The following is a 15158-nucleotide window of genomic DNA, read 5'->3' on the forward strand; positions in this document are numbered from 1 at the left end:
TGGCCTGTCGCTCGGCCGGGGATTTGGCCATTGCACCTCCCCACCCCCACCCAGGCGCCCTGCCCTCTTCCAGTTCCTTATAATCTGTGGCCCCCACGTTAAAACGCCGGCTGGCTAGGTGTGCTTGGTGAAGAGCAGGGTCATTCCGCAGGCACCTGCTCGCCTCTGGGCGTGGGCGTGGTGTTAGGGAACTGGACTTGTGATTCCAACTCAGGCTTTCAATGACTCTGCAAACCTCTGGACCGTGTTTTTCTCACCTTTAAAGCAGAGACGCTTGCTTGGGGCAGGCCAGTGTTCAGCTAAGACTTTAGTAAGTGTCCAAGGACTCGCCTCGTAGAAAAGGTTCCAGCAAGGTTCAGGACCCTTCCTGTCCCCACAGGTGGGTTTTACTTTGCACCGCCGCGACTCTCTGGACCAGATCGAATTTCTTTTCCTGGCACTTGGCAGTCTGTGCTGGCATTTGACACTCAGTGTCAGTCTCAAACTGTCAACGCAGCTTGTGTTCGTGATTTATCTGTGAGTCTCCGATGTTCCCCAGGGCTAGGTGCTCTGTCCATTTCTGCTCTCAGTGTGGGCATTTGTTGACCGCGTCACTCTGGCCAGGCCTTTGGCCTCCTTCTCTGCAGGTGGAAAGGCACTCCAAAAGTGAAGAAAAGGGTTTGTTTGCATACTGGAGCCGCACCCCTCCCTCTCCTCCTTCGAGTCTTTTCCAGGTTAAGAACCCACCAGCCCTCAGAGGCAGTCATAGTTCACCAAGCCCTTGGTGAACTAAAGAAGTGAAATTGCATCAGAGTTAACAAATACACGGGTAGTCTGAGAGCCAAATCAGTTTGCTCAGACTTGATGAATTTGCCCTGAGCAAGCAACATTGAGGTAGTTAGTATACCGTATCTTCAGGGCTCATTTGACGAATGCGAACCCCATGTAACCACCACCCAAAGCAAGAGAAAGATCTTTCCAGCCCTAGCACCCTTTCCAGTCAACCCACAATCTTGCCTCACTTTTCACCGTTTGCCTTAAAATATTTGACCTGAATGCCCTAAAAAAGGCATCCTTCCAAGACCTCACCACCACCATCTCTAGTTGTCTTATCAAGCTCAGCTTTTCTTCTTTATAGTCCATAAAACTGTTTTTATCTTCCCAAGAATCAAGCCTGGGGCCTTGTGAATGCTCAGTATCTGCCCTACCATTGAATTACATGGTCCCTTGCCGGCACTAGGTCCCTTGCAGGTTCTTGGTCTCTTGCAGGTGCTTGTTTATAATCCTGATCCTGGACACTTTCCCTCCTTTAGGAGGCCTGCTCTTCTTAAACACAAACAAACCAAACATACACACACACACACACACACACAATTGAAACTTGCACCAAGAGCCTTTGGTATTGTGTTCCCTGGAGCACAACAGGACCTTGAGCTGCAGGTGGTAAACACAGGAAGCAGCAGGCACTGGCATGTGCTTTTCCAGGGAAGCAGGTGGCGAAGACACCTGACTTGCATCCAGAGGTTTCTATGGCTTCTGGGCTGCCTTCCTGAGGCAGCAGTAGCAAAAGTGCCCACTGAAGTGGGAGTCACTTGGAGTCAGAATCCTGGCAGCACCTGATAGTAGCAGCTAATGCTCTATGGCATGAGCAGGGTTTGAAGAATTGTTCTAGAAACTTCCCCTCAAGCCTGGCTCTCTCACCCTCCTGATAGCCTTTTAGCAAACTCATTCTCTCTCCTGAATCGGGTCATTGGCAGCCCTGGCCTTGTGGTAAAGGCCAGTGATGAGCTTGTGAGCTATGGCACGGGTAGAGCCACTCGTGAGAAATTTTTCAAGGGGAAGGGCTGAAAAGCCCAGGGGCTCCTGGAAAACGTTCTGTGATGGAAGAAATGGAGCCTAGGTTTCTTTAATGGTCGAGAGAAGCCAGTCTTGCTCATTTCATCTGCGTGCAGGATATCTGCACAGCCTTCAACTAACAGTTAAGGTTGGGTAGAAAAACTATAAGAGACAAGCAATGAGATACTTCAGTGGTTCTCTTCCCTTGTCAGACAGCCCAGATGCCGCCAGGTCAGGCATGGGCAAAGCTTTTTTGTTTCCACTGTGTTCTCTGCCCAGTTGACAAGCATCTTAGTGCACACTGAGACCTGGGGAAGACAAACAAGCCAGGGCAGAGGACGAGTAGGTGGGGGATGCCTAAGCATTCTTTTCTTTATTCCTTCCTTCCTTTCTTTCCTTGAGATAGGATCTTGCTATGTAGCCCAGTGTAATAGGAGACTGTTCGTTTCCTGACAGCTCAGACCCGAATAACCATACAGAAACCATACTAATTACAACACTGTTTGACTGATGTCTCAGGCGTATTTCTAGCTAGCTCTTACATCTTAAATTAACCCATTTCTGTTATTTTATATTTTACCACGAGGCTCGTGGTTTATTACACCTTGCTTCTTGAGCAGTTACATGGCATCTGCCGTCTTTGGCAGATGGAATCTCTCTGACTCCACATCGGCCCAGCTGGTCTCAAATTTGTTATTCTCCTGCCTCCACTATTGGAGTGCTGGAATTCTAGGCATGTACTACATGCTTGGCCAGCATGACCCAGTCTTAGCATTCAAATGAGATTAGGGTGGAAACTCAGGCTAAAGGTTGTCCCCAGCCTCCTGGTTAGGTGTGGTGCTGCTGTTCTTAGTGTACCGTTTCCAGTTCACCCAACTCAGCTAACTGTGGCAAGAGACTAAGGGCAACACTTTAATCTTCATTGCCCCGTGAGAAAAATCAAGATGAAAAAGGGTTATCTAACTTTTAATTCAAGTCTGGTGAATCCTATGTCCCCAGGAATTTATGCACTTCCTCTAGATTTTCCATATTTTTGGAACACAGGTTTTCAAAACTATTCCCTAATAAGCCTGGACGCCATTTGTATCTGTTGGAGCGGCACCACGCCCCACCCACATGCCTTTCATCTCTCTTTTCTCAGATAATGTCTCACTGTGCAACCCTGACCGGCCTGGAAGTCACTGTGAAGACCAGGATGACATTGAATTTACAGATATCCTCCTGCCTCTGTCTTTAGAGTACTGGGGTTAAAGGTGTGTGCTACCATTCCTTGCTCTAATCTTCCTAATATTGGTCTTCTCTTTTTTTCTTATGACGAGTTTTGCTAGGCTTCCTTAGCCTTATTCCCCAGGGAAAGGTGAGTGTGTTATCTGCCTGTTCCACAGCCCTGTGACACAGGACAATCAGACGCGATGGGAGTCAAGTCAAAGCAGAACTTAGTTTATTACTGTGTCAGCTTATATAGGTTAAGTGACATTGTGTGATGTGGGGGTACCTCCAGCCAATGAGAGACAGCCAAGCCCTCCCTCTGGCTGGAGGGGCATCTACGTAGATTTTGCTGACTCATCCTCGGTAGCTTTGAGACTCCCTCAAACTCAAGCCAGGCTTTTCTCTGTCCTACAGGCCTCACCCTGAGATAATTTTAGCTCAACGGAGTTTGGCTAAAAGCTGTCAATCTTGTTTGTCTTTCCAAAGAGCAAACTCTAGGTGTGGGGAGGTGGCCCTGTGGTTAAGGGCATTTGTTGCTCTCTTGTAGAGGACAAGGGTTCAATCCCCAGCACCACATGGTGACTCACAACCACCAGTAACTCCAGTTCCAGGGGATCCGGTGCCCTCTTGTGACCTTTGTGGGCACCAGGCACACACATGTGGTGCACATACATACATGCAGGTAAAACACTCATACATATAAATAATCTTTAAATTATTTCAAAAGAAGTTTCACTTTTTGTATCTTCTCAGTGTGTTTCATCACTATCTTCTGCTTTGGCATTTGGCTTGTTCTTGTTTGCTAAGACCCTGAGGTGCACTGGTTAGTTGTTTTGTGTTTTAAATTATCTACGACTCAGGAGAAATACTAGTATTCAGGAAGCTGAGGCAGGAGGATCACAACTTGGAGATCAGATTGGGCTATATAATGAGACACTGTCTCAAAGAAAAAAAGTTGGGCTGGAGAGATGGCTCTGAGGTTAAGAACACTGGCTGCTCTTCCAGAGGTCTTGAGTTCAATTCCCAGCAACCACGTGGTGGCTCACAACCATTTATAATGAGATCTGGTGCCCTCTTCTGGTGTGTAGGTGAACATGCAGCAAAACACTGTATAATAAGCAAATCTTTAAAATAATAAGTTGTGTATTCAAGGTTACATAGCTAGGCTTTCCCTGAAACATGCTGCGCCTATGCATGCAAGTGGAGTAGGGGAAGCTATTGATCAGACATCTTGATTTGCTCTGAATCTAGACTTTCCCACTGCAGTTCACGGCCTGTGAAGTGGGAGCTCGGGAAATGCTGAGCCACTTTGAGTGTTCTCCTTGTTAGTCATTTCTCAATTGACAACTTACCTGAGTTTAAGGGACCATTCTTAAGATGTATTTTACGTGTTCATATGTTTAGTTGGGTGAGTTTTGTGTGCACCATGTGCAGGAGTCCTGAGGAGGCCAGAAGAAGGTGTCAGACCCTGTGGAACCGGAGCGTTAATATTTCACCCTACGTAAATAGCAGCCTCCAGGAAGGAAACCTGATGGGGTTGCAGCTCTCGGCTCTTAGACACAAGACCAACTTACACACTCAGAAAAGACAATAAAACATTCCCTGAAGGGAAATGGAGACAAAGGCTTCACTGGCATCAGACCCTGACTGGGCTGCAAAAGCTTCCAACAACATGTTCAAAAGTGGCTCTTCCCACAGTGTCGCTTCCTCAGCTCCCTACCCACTCTATCCCGGAGCCCCACCCTTGGGCACACAGACCATTTCCTCTGTTTCCAGGCATGCTCCAAGTGAAGGACCCAGGAATGATACAACCTGGTTTTTCTGAGCTACCACAGCACCCAGGTATCCCTATAGGAGCAAGAAGTAGAAGTGGCCAGATCTGGGCTTCAGGTCAAGCCTGGAGCAGCATCATGTCTCCCTCCGCTAACACTAATTGCCAGACTCAGGCTACCACCCGGGGCCCACATAAAGGCTGTGGCCAGTTTCAGATAACCTTGGTACAGTGGATCTTTGCCTGTTCTACTGTAGTCCACTGCTTGGTTTAGAGTTTCTCTCTGGTGACTGCTGCTCTTCTTGACGAGCTACTTCAGGACAGGGATGGGGTATGTAGTAGGCACAGGGTAGGGACGGGGTATGTAGTAGGCACAGGACAGGGATGGGGTATGTAGTAGGCATTCACAAGTACGAACCACATTGACGCATCTTTGCCAAGTGGTTTTCTGCTTTTGTTGGCCAGTCAAAGGGAGACCAGTGTCTCAGGCTCATAGCTTCCACACCTCTAAGATGGAATCTGTGGCATGTCTGAGAATGATGTGGAAGTCGCCTTTCCACGGCAGACTTTGAGACATTGGCTGTGAGAGCCAAGGGTAATCACTGGGCTTCTGAGGGCCTTGTGTTCTCAGCCTTTGCTACTCTCCACTCCCAGCTTGAACTCTCCCCCACATAGCAGGATCCTCCAGAGTCCAGGTTTACCGGTTGTCCCCCACCTGATCTCAAAGTCCAAAGCTGACCATGTGAGTTGGCAATACCCTCTGCTGGTCACCACTGCTTTGACTCTAGCCCCCAACTCCTGACCTTCAGCTGTAATACCTGACACATGCACGCAAACACACATACACATGCACACACGTGCGTGTGCGCACACATGCAAGAACACACGCACTTGCACACACACATGCACATGCACACACATGCATGCGTGCACACATATTCCCATGTTTTGTCATTACTCCTGCGTCTTTTCTCTGCTCGCCCTTCCTTCGGCTAGAATGTTGCTCTTCCTTCTTAGTCCTGCTCACACTCAGGTCAAATGACTCCCCTGTAATGCCTTCCCCATGTCACTCCCTGATAAACTCCTTTTTGTTGTACTCCGTTTCTTCTGTGATTGGATTTTCTAATGTCAGGCAGGGTTGCTGTGCAAGGCTTGGTTGCCTCCAGAGTAACCTTGGAGAGATGTGTCCTTGTCTCGTTTCAGTTTCTGTGAAAAAAAATACTTCAACAAAAAGCAACATAGGAAACTCTTTACATGGCTTATAATTAATTCCAAATTACAATCCATTTTGGGTAGGTCAAGGCAGGAATGCAAACAGCCAATCACATCACTTCTATGACCAAGAGCAGAGTGTATAATTGCTTGCTTGCTTAGTGTTCAGCTAGCTTTCTTTACTCACACAGGCCAGAGCCTAGCCCATGGTACCGTCCACCATCAATAAACAGGACAGTCTTCCACATACATGCCTACAGTAGGCCAATCTGCTCTAGGTAATTCCTCACTGAGACTTCCTCCCAGGTGATCCTAGGTTGTGTCAAGTTGATACCTAAAATTAACCAGTGCAGGAGGTAATGTGGGGTACATGCGCCAGGGGTCAGGACAAAGCCAGGAAAAGTTGAAGGTAGGGGAGGCAAATTAGAGCATGGAAGACTGGTCCCCACCAGCCCTGCAGGAAGGCTTGCTGCCCAGAGCATGCCCACCTGAGGTCACTCTGCGGCTCCCATTAGAGATTTCCCTGGCGGGCTCCCTTGTCTCGAAGATTAGCTTGTTCTCATCATCAGGCAGCATGTTGCTCTAACTGCCCACAGATGATCACACCCAAGGATGCCAGGGTAGATGTTTTTGGGAGGAGCTGGAACACCTTGCTGTTCTGCCACTTCCCAGCACTAATATGGGCTTTGGGGACCCCAGGGCAGCACTTGGGCAGCAGACTTCTCAGAAATATGTATGCTGCTGCCTCTTAAGGGTGCTAGGTGGATGAAAATACATATATTAATTTAGCTTCTATCCAGGCAGTGGTGGCACATGCCTCCCAGGACTCAGGAGGCAGAGGCAGGTGGATCTCTGTGAGTTCGAGGCCAGCCTGGTCTACAAGAGCTGGACAGGCTTCAAAGCTACATACAGAGAAACCCTGTCTCGAATACACACACACACACACACACACACACACACACACACACACACACACACACAATTTAGCTTCTAAGAAGATGGGTATTTTATTTGGGTCTTGGTAGATGTGTTGAGTTTGGCTAGTAAAGCTGTAAGCCATTTATTGTTATAATCTCACATGTTCCTAAAACATCCCTGAGGGACATCCAGGGAGTTGGTCCCTCATGTAGAACTGAGTACAAAATTCAGCAGGCCAGATAGCAGTGATTAGGCACCAGTGTTAGACTCTGTCTGTCTCCACCAAACCTCAGACTTCACTGAGTTCCTCTCTACACCCAGCCATAGCACTCCTGTCTCCTGTGAGCTCTTTCTCTATCAGACAGATTCAATCTTGTCTAGACAAGGGTAGCCTTGAACTAACAGAGATCATTTTGCCTCTGTCTTCTGAGTCCTGAGGTTAAAGGTTTGTGCTACCATTCCATGGCCTCTAGTGACTTAGCTCTGCACTATGATCTTCAGGCAAACTTTATTTGTAAAAACATAGCCGGGCGGTGGTGGCGCACGCCTTTAATCCCAGCACTCAGAGGCAGAGGCAGGTGGATCTCTGTGAGTTCGAGACCAGCCTGGTCTACAAGAGCTAGTTCCAGGACAGGCTCCAAAGCCACAGAGAAACCCTGTCTCGAAAAACCAAAAAAAAAAAAAAAAAAACCATAAACAAAATATTACTATAGGTAATTGTTAGAAGAACCAAGTTATGGAATCAGCTTAGCCACTTATCAACAGATAAATAGTTAAAGAAAATGTGTATGCATACACAGTGGAGTATTATTTGATCCTAAGAAACAAAATTACAACCTTTGCAGGAAAACAGGTGGAACTGGAGATCACTATATTATGTGCAATAAGCCACACAACAAATACTACACCCCACCCCCAGACCCTGCCTTTATTCCCCAAAGGAGGCAGACCTCTGAATCCAAGGCTGACCTGGTCTACACTGTGAGTTTCAGATGAATTCTGACTACATAGTGAGACCCTATCAAAATAATAAAAATAACAACAAAGAAACCATGAAAGTAGAAGGCAGATGGTTTGGGAAGGAGCCAGCAGAAAAGGGAGAGGAGGGAAAACAGAAGGCAATAAAGGGATTAATATGATTAAAGTGCATCATATACCTGTAGGCAGATGTCATAATGAAATCCATATTTCGTACAATTACATATACGACATATATTATAAATGATATATTATAAATATATGATTTATTGAGCTGGGGGGGTCTCATGCAAACCAGGCTGGCCTTGAACTATGCAGTGAAGAATGACCCTGAACTTCTGACCCTCCTGCCTCTACCTGTGCTAGGATTAGAGGCACCAGCCACCATCCCTGCTGCATGCAGTATTGGAAACTGAACATGCAGGGTCTCTTGCATACTAGACAAGCATTCTACCAACTGAGCTACATCCCCAGAGCCTGTCGTTTTTGTTGTTTGGTTGGCTTTGTTGAGACAGGGCCTCACTCCTTAGCCCATCTTGAATTCATGGCAGATAACTGCTTCTGCCTCTACAGTGCAAAGTCAACAGGCATGGGCATGCCATTAATAAATACAATAACCATGTTACTAATAAATACAATTAAAAAGAACCCATGTGCCAGTGCGATGGCTCAGTGGGTAAAGGTGCTTGTGGCTTGTCAAGCAAGCCTGGCAGCCAAGTCCGAACCAACCCAGAGGAAACTCATGAAAGTTGTTCTCTGCCCTCCAGACTGAGGCATGTCTGCACCTGACAGCCCCCCCATGCCTGATTCAAATGTCAGCACTCCTCTCTCCAGACACAACTCATTTATACGCTCACACAACATCCTTAACCTTTGGAAGGGGCAGATAATGATCTACTTGCCTGCTTCTCTTTTGGAAAAGCTACTTTTATAAATTAATATCTGCTAATGAGCAGCAAGGGAGGAGATGGTTACCACTGGATTTGTCCTTTGGAACAGTGGCATTCAGGGTTCCTCATTTCCTCTCTCTTTCCTCCTCTGTCTAAAGGGTACCTTTCTTCTGTCCTTTACAACCTACCATTACCTAAAAATATTTATATTTTTGTTTTATGGGGTGGGGCACACATACCACAGTACACATGTGGAGATCATAGGTCACTCATAGGAGTTGGCTCTCTCCTTCCACCATGTGGGTCTCAGGCATTGAACTCAGGGCATTGGGCTTGGCAGTAGGTGTCTTTACCAGCTGAGCCATCCTGACTACCCACCTGTTTGATTGTTCAAATCTGCATCAGGCCTGGTTGCCAAACACAAATACTGCCATTGTATAAATAAAGAACCATTCACGTAAGATGTGCACTAATAAAAATTTAATATCATAAAACAAATCAAAAAACAGCAATCTTTAAACCATTCACAATTAAAGAGGAAAGAGACAAAATTATAAGGCAGCCATCCATGGAATGAATTTATGTGTACAAAGGATCCAGAAAAGGGAACATCTGAAATCACTGTTCAGGCCACCGAACCAGGAGAACCGCGATGTTACCACACCATCAGACTCCCAGCTTACAGGAAGACATCACCAGACAAAGAGCGGACGCAGCCAGCCTGTGTTCAGCAGCTGTGCTGGACTGAGCACATCTAAAGCAGTGCTACGTGGTTTGCCAGTTCCTTCCCTCCAGCCACACACCTGCGGGGCTTCTGAGCTGAACTGCAATGTCTCGAACACAAAAAGGTTGTTGTACAGTATCTCCACCAGTGCTCTTCAGGGGCGAGGCCCACCTGTACTGGGCACAGACCTGCCGCTGCAAGCCTCTCTTGTAGAACGGCTGTCAAGGGTGTGGCCCTGGGCTGCAATAGTCTGGGGCTCTGGTTTGTGCTGTTGGCATACAGTCCCCATGATCACAACTTCACTACCATGGGTTTTAGGGCTTAACACACTCTGTCGCTGGTGTGTCCCTCCTAGTTCTAACCCCTGAAAAAGAGAACCAGTCAGGGACAGATTTTTTTTTTTAAATCTTTTTCCCCTTTCTACAAGAAATGGCACCTTTTCTTTTCTCTAATAATCCAAAAACCCCAGAGCAGGCCGACCTGGCTGTTTTTAATTGAGAAATTTGGAGACTAGGGTGGACTGGGGAGACACACTGCCTCAGTACTGTTCCAACTGCTGGTATTCCAGGCCAGAATGTCTGCCTGTAAGACACACGCTGGCAACAGCACAGACAAAAAAGCAGAATCAAACAGGAACCTGCTGCTCTGCTGATGCGGAGGCTGACGACACCGGGGACCCAGTGAGGGGAGTAGATCAGGGTTCTCAACTCAAGAGTTGCCTTTTAGGAGCATGCTTGGAATCTGAAGTATATCCGTGTCTCCCAGAGAAAGGGGCTCCAATTGTAATTAAGACTGCTTTGGTTATGAGGAAGGATGGCCCGTGCTTTTTATGTAGTACTTCTTTGGTAGCCCATAACTCCACTGGTAATCACGGCAGCAGCCGAAGTATCACCAATGTGTTCAAATGTGTTATCGCATTAAGGCATCCACACCTCCGGAGGGAGTTTTGAGGAGGAAAACGACAGAAACACGCTGGAAAGTGAACATCAAGGTGGCCTCTCTGAGGGCACTGCCTGCCCATGAGCAACCTCTCCCTCCCTAGACAGAGGCTTTTACCCTACGGCACAGTTCCTGCTGCCTAAAATGCATTTGAGCCCTATTAAGATTCTATGGCTATTTGAGCCTGCTGACCAGGGAAGGGATGAGCGGTTCCCAGGCAGCAGCTCAGGGCCTGTGAAGGGCCCCAGCTTTGGAAGGCTCATTACCACTGAGGCTTGGGTGGGGGGCAAATTTAGCAGTTTGATGGTTCAGTCCTTGCCAGAGTCCAAGGCCCAACCCAGCAAGATATTCTAGCCAAGCTTAGAAGCAAGATGGCAAGGCACTGCTGAGTGAAAGAGGCTCTGGCCAGCGCAACAATCCCTGACTGCTGCATGTAGTAAGATGACAGAGGTTACTTAGACCCAAACCAAACCAGACACAGAAATTGGCTATTTACTTGACACAGTAAAGTTTCTAGAAAGAATCACGATAACTGTACTTTGGAAGGACTTGATGAGCCCAGACCTTTCCCGAGTTAGCTGTTTGCGCCTCATCAGGAGTCACCCAACTCCCACACTGCACGCCTTCTCTTCACCTCACCTGGGCTGCAATGGCTACCAGCCTCCAAACAAAACGGCTCTTCTGCTAACTTTCTTCACTGTGGCCAGCAGAGGGCTTGAGAGTTTAATCCACAGCTGCTGACACAGTGACAGGTTGGGGAGAAAAGGGAAACCACAGGCATGCTGGCAGTGTCATAATAAAAATACAAATGACTGGAGCCACTGCGCTGAAGAAACTAGTCTTGGCTCTCTCTTTATGTAAAGTGTTTTGACATGATACAGAAAATATAAATTAATACAGTATTATACACTTATCGGACAAAACAGGGTTTAGGCAGATTTTGGCAAACATGGAAAAATCACCTTTGTTTGTTGAATACTTTCTCTGTTTCCACTGCTTAAATTATCAAAGTATTAGTGATATGTCAACTCACACACGAGGAGGTGACATTTTTAAGGGCTTGAAAAAGTAGTATTTGCCACCAAAGTAATTCATTTGAAGGGAATGAAGAACAGGGACGGTGCTGGCTGCCTTTATCATCATGGGTCAGAAGTGGTGTCCTAATGAAGTCACACCAGTCCCGACATCAGCAGGAGCAGCGGGCAGCACACAGGTAGCGGGCAGGAAAGAGCACAGCACGGGCAGAGTGGGCACTGACATGGTTGCAAGGAGCTTGAGGCCAGCAGTGGACACTCCCTTCTGACGCTCCTGCTGCTCCTGCACAGGAGCTGAGCAGAGGACAAGGACTCAGCCAGAGGGGCTGCCGGCTGCTAAAAGAAATGGCAGCAGCTCTCAGCCTGTGGGTTTGTGACCCCCACAGGGGTTGCATATCAGATATCTACATTACAATTCACAGCAGTAGCAAAATTACAGTTATGAAGTAGCAATGAAAATAATTTTATGGTTGGGGGTCACCACAACATGGGGAACTGTATTAAAGGGTCATAGTATTAGGAAGGTTGAAAAGCACTGACTTAGCAGAAAAGGACAACATACTTTGTAATAGTGTTACTTTATAAAAGGCTACTACAAAGACGTCAGTTACTAGCCAAATTCCTGGAAAATTTAACATCCCTTAATTTCACTGTGATCACGCTGTTGTTGAAGGAACAGATCCTGGCTCCTCGGGAAGAATGTGCTGCAGACAGGCACCCTGCAAAGGATCCTTCAGGAAAATGCTGTAAGACACTGGACCCTCTTCAAAGGCCAGCCCCACCTTCATTGCTCTACGGGCAGGGCAGGATCTGTTTAGGGAGGCACGAGCAAAGAAGATGCTCAACACTCTAGATATCTCCTGTCGCTGGACATCTCTCTAGGGTACAAGTCAGCTGTGTCTCCTGCCCTTATTTTCCTTATTCTAACCTCAAATTAATTGCCATCACCTTTAGCATCTAAGAGGGTGAGTGTTGCCACCTTCTCTCAAGGCGTGTGGCACAGAGACAGTGAGAACCATGTTAAAAACCAATGGAGAAAGTGGTAGAGCCTCTAAACTAAAGGGAAAAACTTTAGCTTAATTACAGAACACTGTATTTTCATAATTACTATTTCATTGTATGAAGTTCTCCACTTTTCTTTAAAACTAAATTCCATCTTCCCTGAGAATAGGGTTAAGAGAAACATCAAAACTCACTATGTCAAAGTCCCTTTAAAAGACAACACAAGTCTGTCTGATTACAATGTTCCTGCTACACGCTGTTCCACTTCTCCACGACTGACTCATCTCCCTCGGACTCTAGGAACGCGGGTGGAGATGGGCGAGGTGAGACGAGACACTGAGGAAGTGAGGAGCGCCCCACGCGTGCTCTTCTTCCTGGATGGCAATGGCCGTGGACTGAGGCTGGAGCCTGAACGTTAGTGCTGGTGTCCTATTGACAGGGTGAGTGGAATGAGGCACCCCAGAACCAGGGCGGCCACCTCGAGGCGGCTGAGGCCTCTCCCTCCAGTGGAGTCAGCTTTGTGGCTGTGCCCCATTCCACCCACCTCAGGGAGGACGTGAACGGTGGCAACATAAAGAAATGTCCCAGCAGAGAACAGCATGGCCACTCCAGTGGCATTGACCTCTGAAAGGGCTTCTTTGCTGCTCTGTGAATTAGAAGAGAGAACGAGGAAAAAAGTCACATCAAAGTTGGAGACAGGAAGATGTCCCAACTAAAGCTGAGTATTTCTTTATGCCTGGTACTGCTCGGTACATGGAGGCATCTCAAGATAGAAAACTCAAGGGAGGTCTCAAATGAAAGACTGAGAACAACAGTAACAACATGCAACCACAGTTTTAAAATTCATTTAAAATTCATAATCTTCATTATACAGATACTATGATTTGAGAAAATAATGAAATAAAAAATCAAGCTAATTAATATCTATGCTTGTGTTTTTGCAGGAAGAACATTTAAAATTTACTCTTACCATTGTGAAATAAAAGCTATAGCAATAACAGCTGCTTTTCAAAGCCACTTTCAAGTGCTGGTTAGGAGGTGTCACTTATGTTTGAGATGAATCTCAGAATTTTAGGCATAATTCATTAGTTCTAACATTTAATAAGTATCCTCTGTGTACCAGGCCAGGTGCTTGAGACAGACTAATCAAGATGCAACAGAAGCAGGCGGATCTCTAGGTTTGAGGCAAACCTTGTCTACATTAAGAATTCTAGGACAGTTACGGCTACACAGAGAGACACTGTCTCAAAAACAAAACACAACAGAAGTACACAATATCTGCGGTCACAACATTTAAAATGTATCTCATTCATTTGTAGCAGGCTTTCTAGAACCAGCAGTCCGCAAATCATGACATGGAGACTTACTATTAATTATCTTGTGCTTGCCCCACTAGCTCCTACAACTTAAATTTAACCTGTTTCTTGTCACCTACGTTTTGCTTTGGGGCTTTTTACTTTTCCTTCGATCTGAATGTCCTGCTTCTGCTGCTTCTGTGGCTGGCTGGCTGGCTGCTACCTGGCTGGCCTGGGGCATCTTCCTCTTTTCTCCCTTGTTCTCTCTTCTCCCCCAACCTAGATTCCTCCTCCTACTTAATGTCTTTGCCTACCAGCTCTGTCTATCCCTCTGCTGTCTAGCTATTGGCCATTCAGTTTTTTATTAGATAAATCAGGTTCCTTAGGCAGGCAAGGTAAAACAAATGCAACACATCTTTACATAGTTAAACAAATGCAGAATAAATAAATGTAACATCTTTGCCTAGTTGAAGTACTACTCCACAACATTCACTAATCTGGGTTTGTTGTTTTTGATTAATTAAGACAAGGTCTCATAATATAACTTGGGCTAGGCTTGAACTCTGAACTCTCCCGCCTCAGTCTCCCAAGTGCTGGTATTACAGACATGTGCCACCATACCTGTCATCATTTGCTAATCTTTATACAGCCAGCCACAGTCTTTTCTATTAAAAAGAGTAGATCTGTGAGCCCAGGCCATTAGTTAAAACTTCACACCTTGTCTCAGACACAGCATGTACCGCCATGCTTCCTGTGGAAGGTTCTGAAGCACAGCAGTCAGTGAAGAGATACCTCGTATTTGAGAAGAAACTATCAGGGCTGCAGAGGTGGCTCAGTGGCACAGTGTTTGCCCAGCATGCGAAAGGCCCTGGGCTTAATCCTCAGTATCAAGAGAAGTGTGTGTGTGTGTGTGTGTGTGTGATAACCTATAAAGAACTATCTATTGCTTTTAAGTCTCTCTGGGTGAATGGGAAGGCCCTGTGTAAGAACTCATTTGTTAAACTCAAGATCAATGATCAACACACCCTGGTTAACAGAATCTAACCACTCATTAACCATTCATTTTCCATGTATACTTTCTCAAATCTTTTCCTTTTCTTCCTTTTTATTTTTATTTTTTAATGAGAAAAGAGGGAGAAAGAAAAAGATGTATGGGGTTATAGATCAGTGGGAGAGTGCTTGCTTAGCACACGTGAGGCCCTGGGTTCACTACCACCAAGCAGCCAACCAACAGAAAACCAGAAGAGTCAATATGCCTTTTAACACATTTATTCTTTTATATAATGATGACTCAAAGACCTTCTGAGAAGGAATGGGGAAAAGCAGTTCCTTCCAAACAGCTCTCGTTAATTTGGTTCCAAGGTTTTCCTC

General features: G+C 46.3%; 1 protein-coding gene across 1 annotated transcript in view; it reads right to left on the reverse strand.

Annotated features, from left to right (window-relative positions):
• Window positions 1–12496: 12496 nt before the first annotated feature.
• Slc39a9 (solute carrier family 39 member 9) overlaps window positions 12497–15158 on the reverse strand; it is a 48032-nt gene continuing 45370 nt past the window's right edge. Inside the window, exon 7 of the mRNA XM_038336277.1 lies at window positions 12497–13138. Within this exon, the coding sequence (XP_038192205.1) occupies window positions 12908–13138 (231 nt within the window). The 3' untranslated portion in view covers window positions 12497–12907. The remainder of the gene's footprint in view (window positions 13139–15158) is intronic.

Source organism: Arvicola amphibius, chromosome 7 (assembly GCF_903992535.2).
Source record: "Arvicola amphibius chromosome 7, mArvAmp1.2, whole genome shotgun sequence".
In the NCBI taxonomy this organism is placed as follows: Eukaryota; Metazoa; Chordata; class Mammalia; order Rodentia; family Cricetidae; genus Arvicola; species Arvicola amphibius.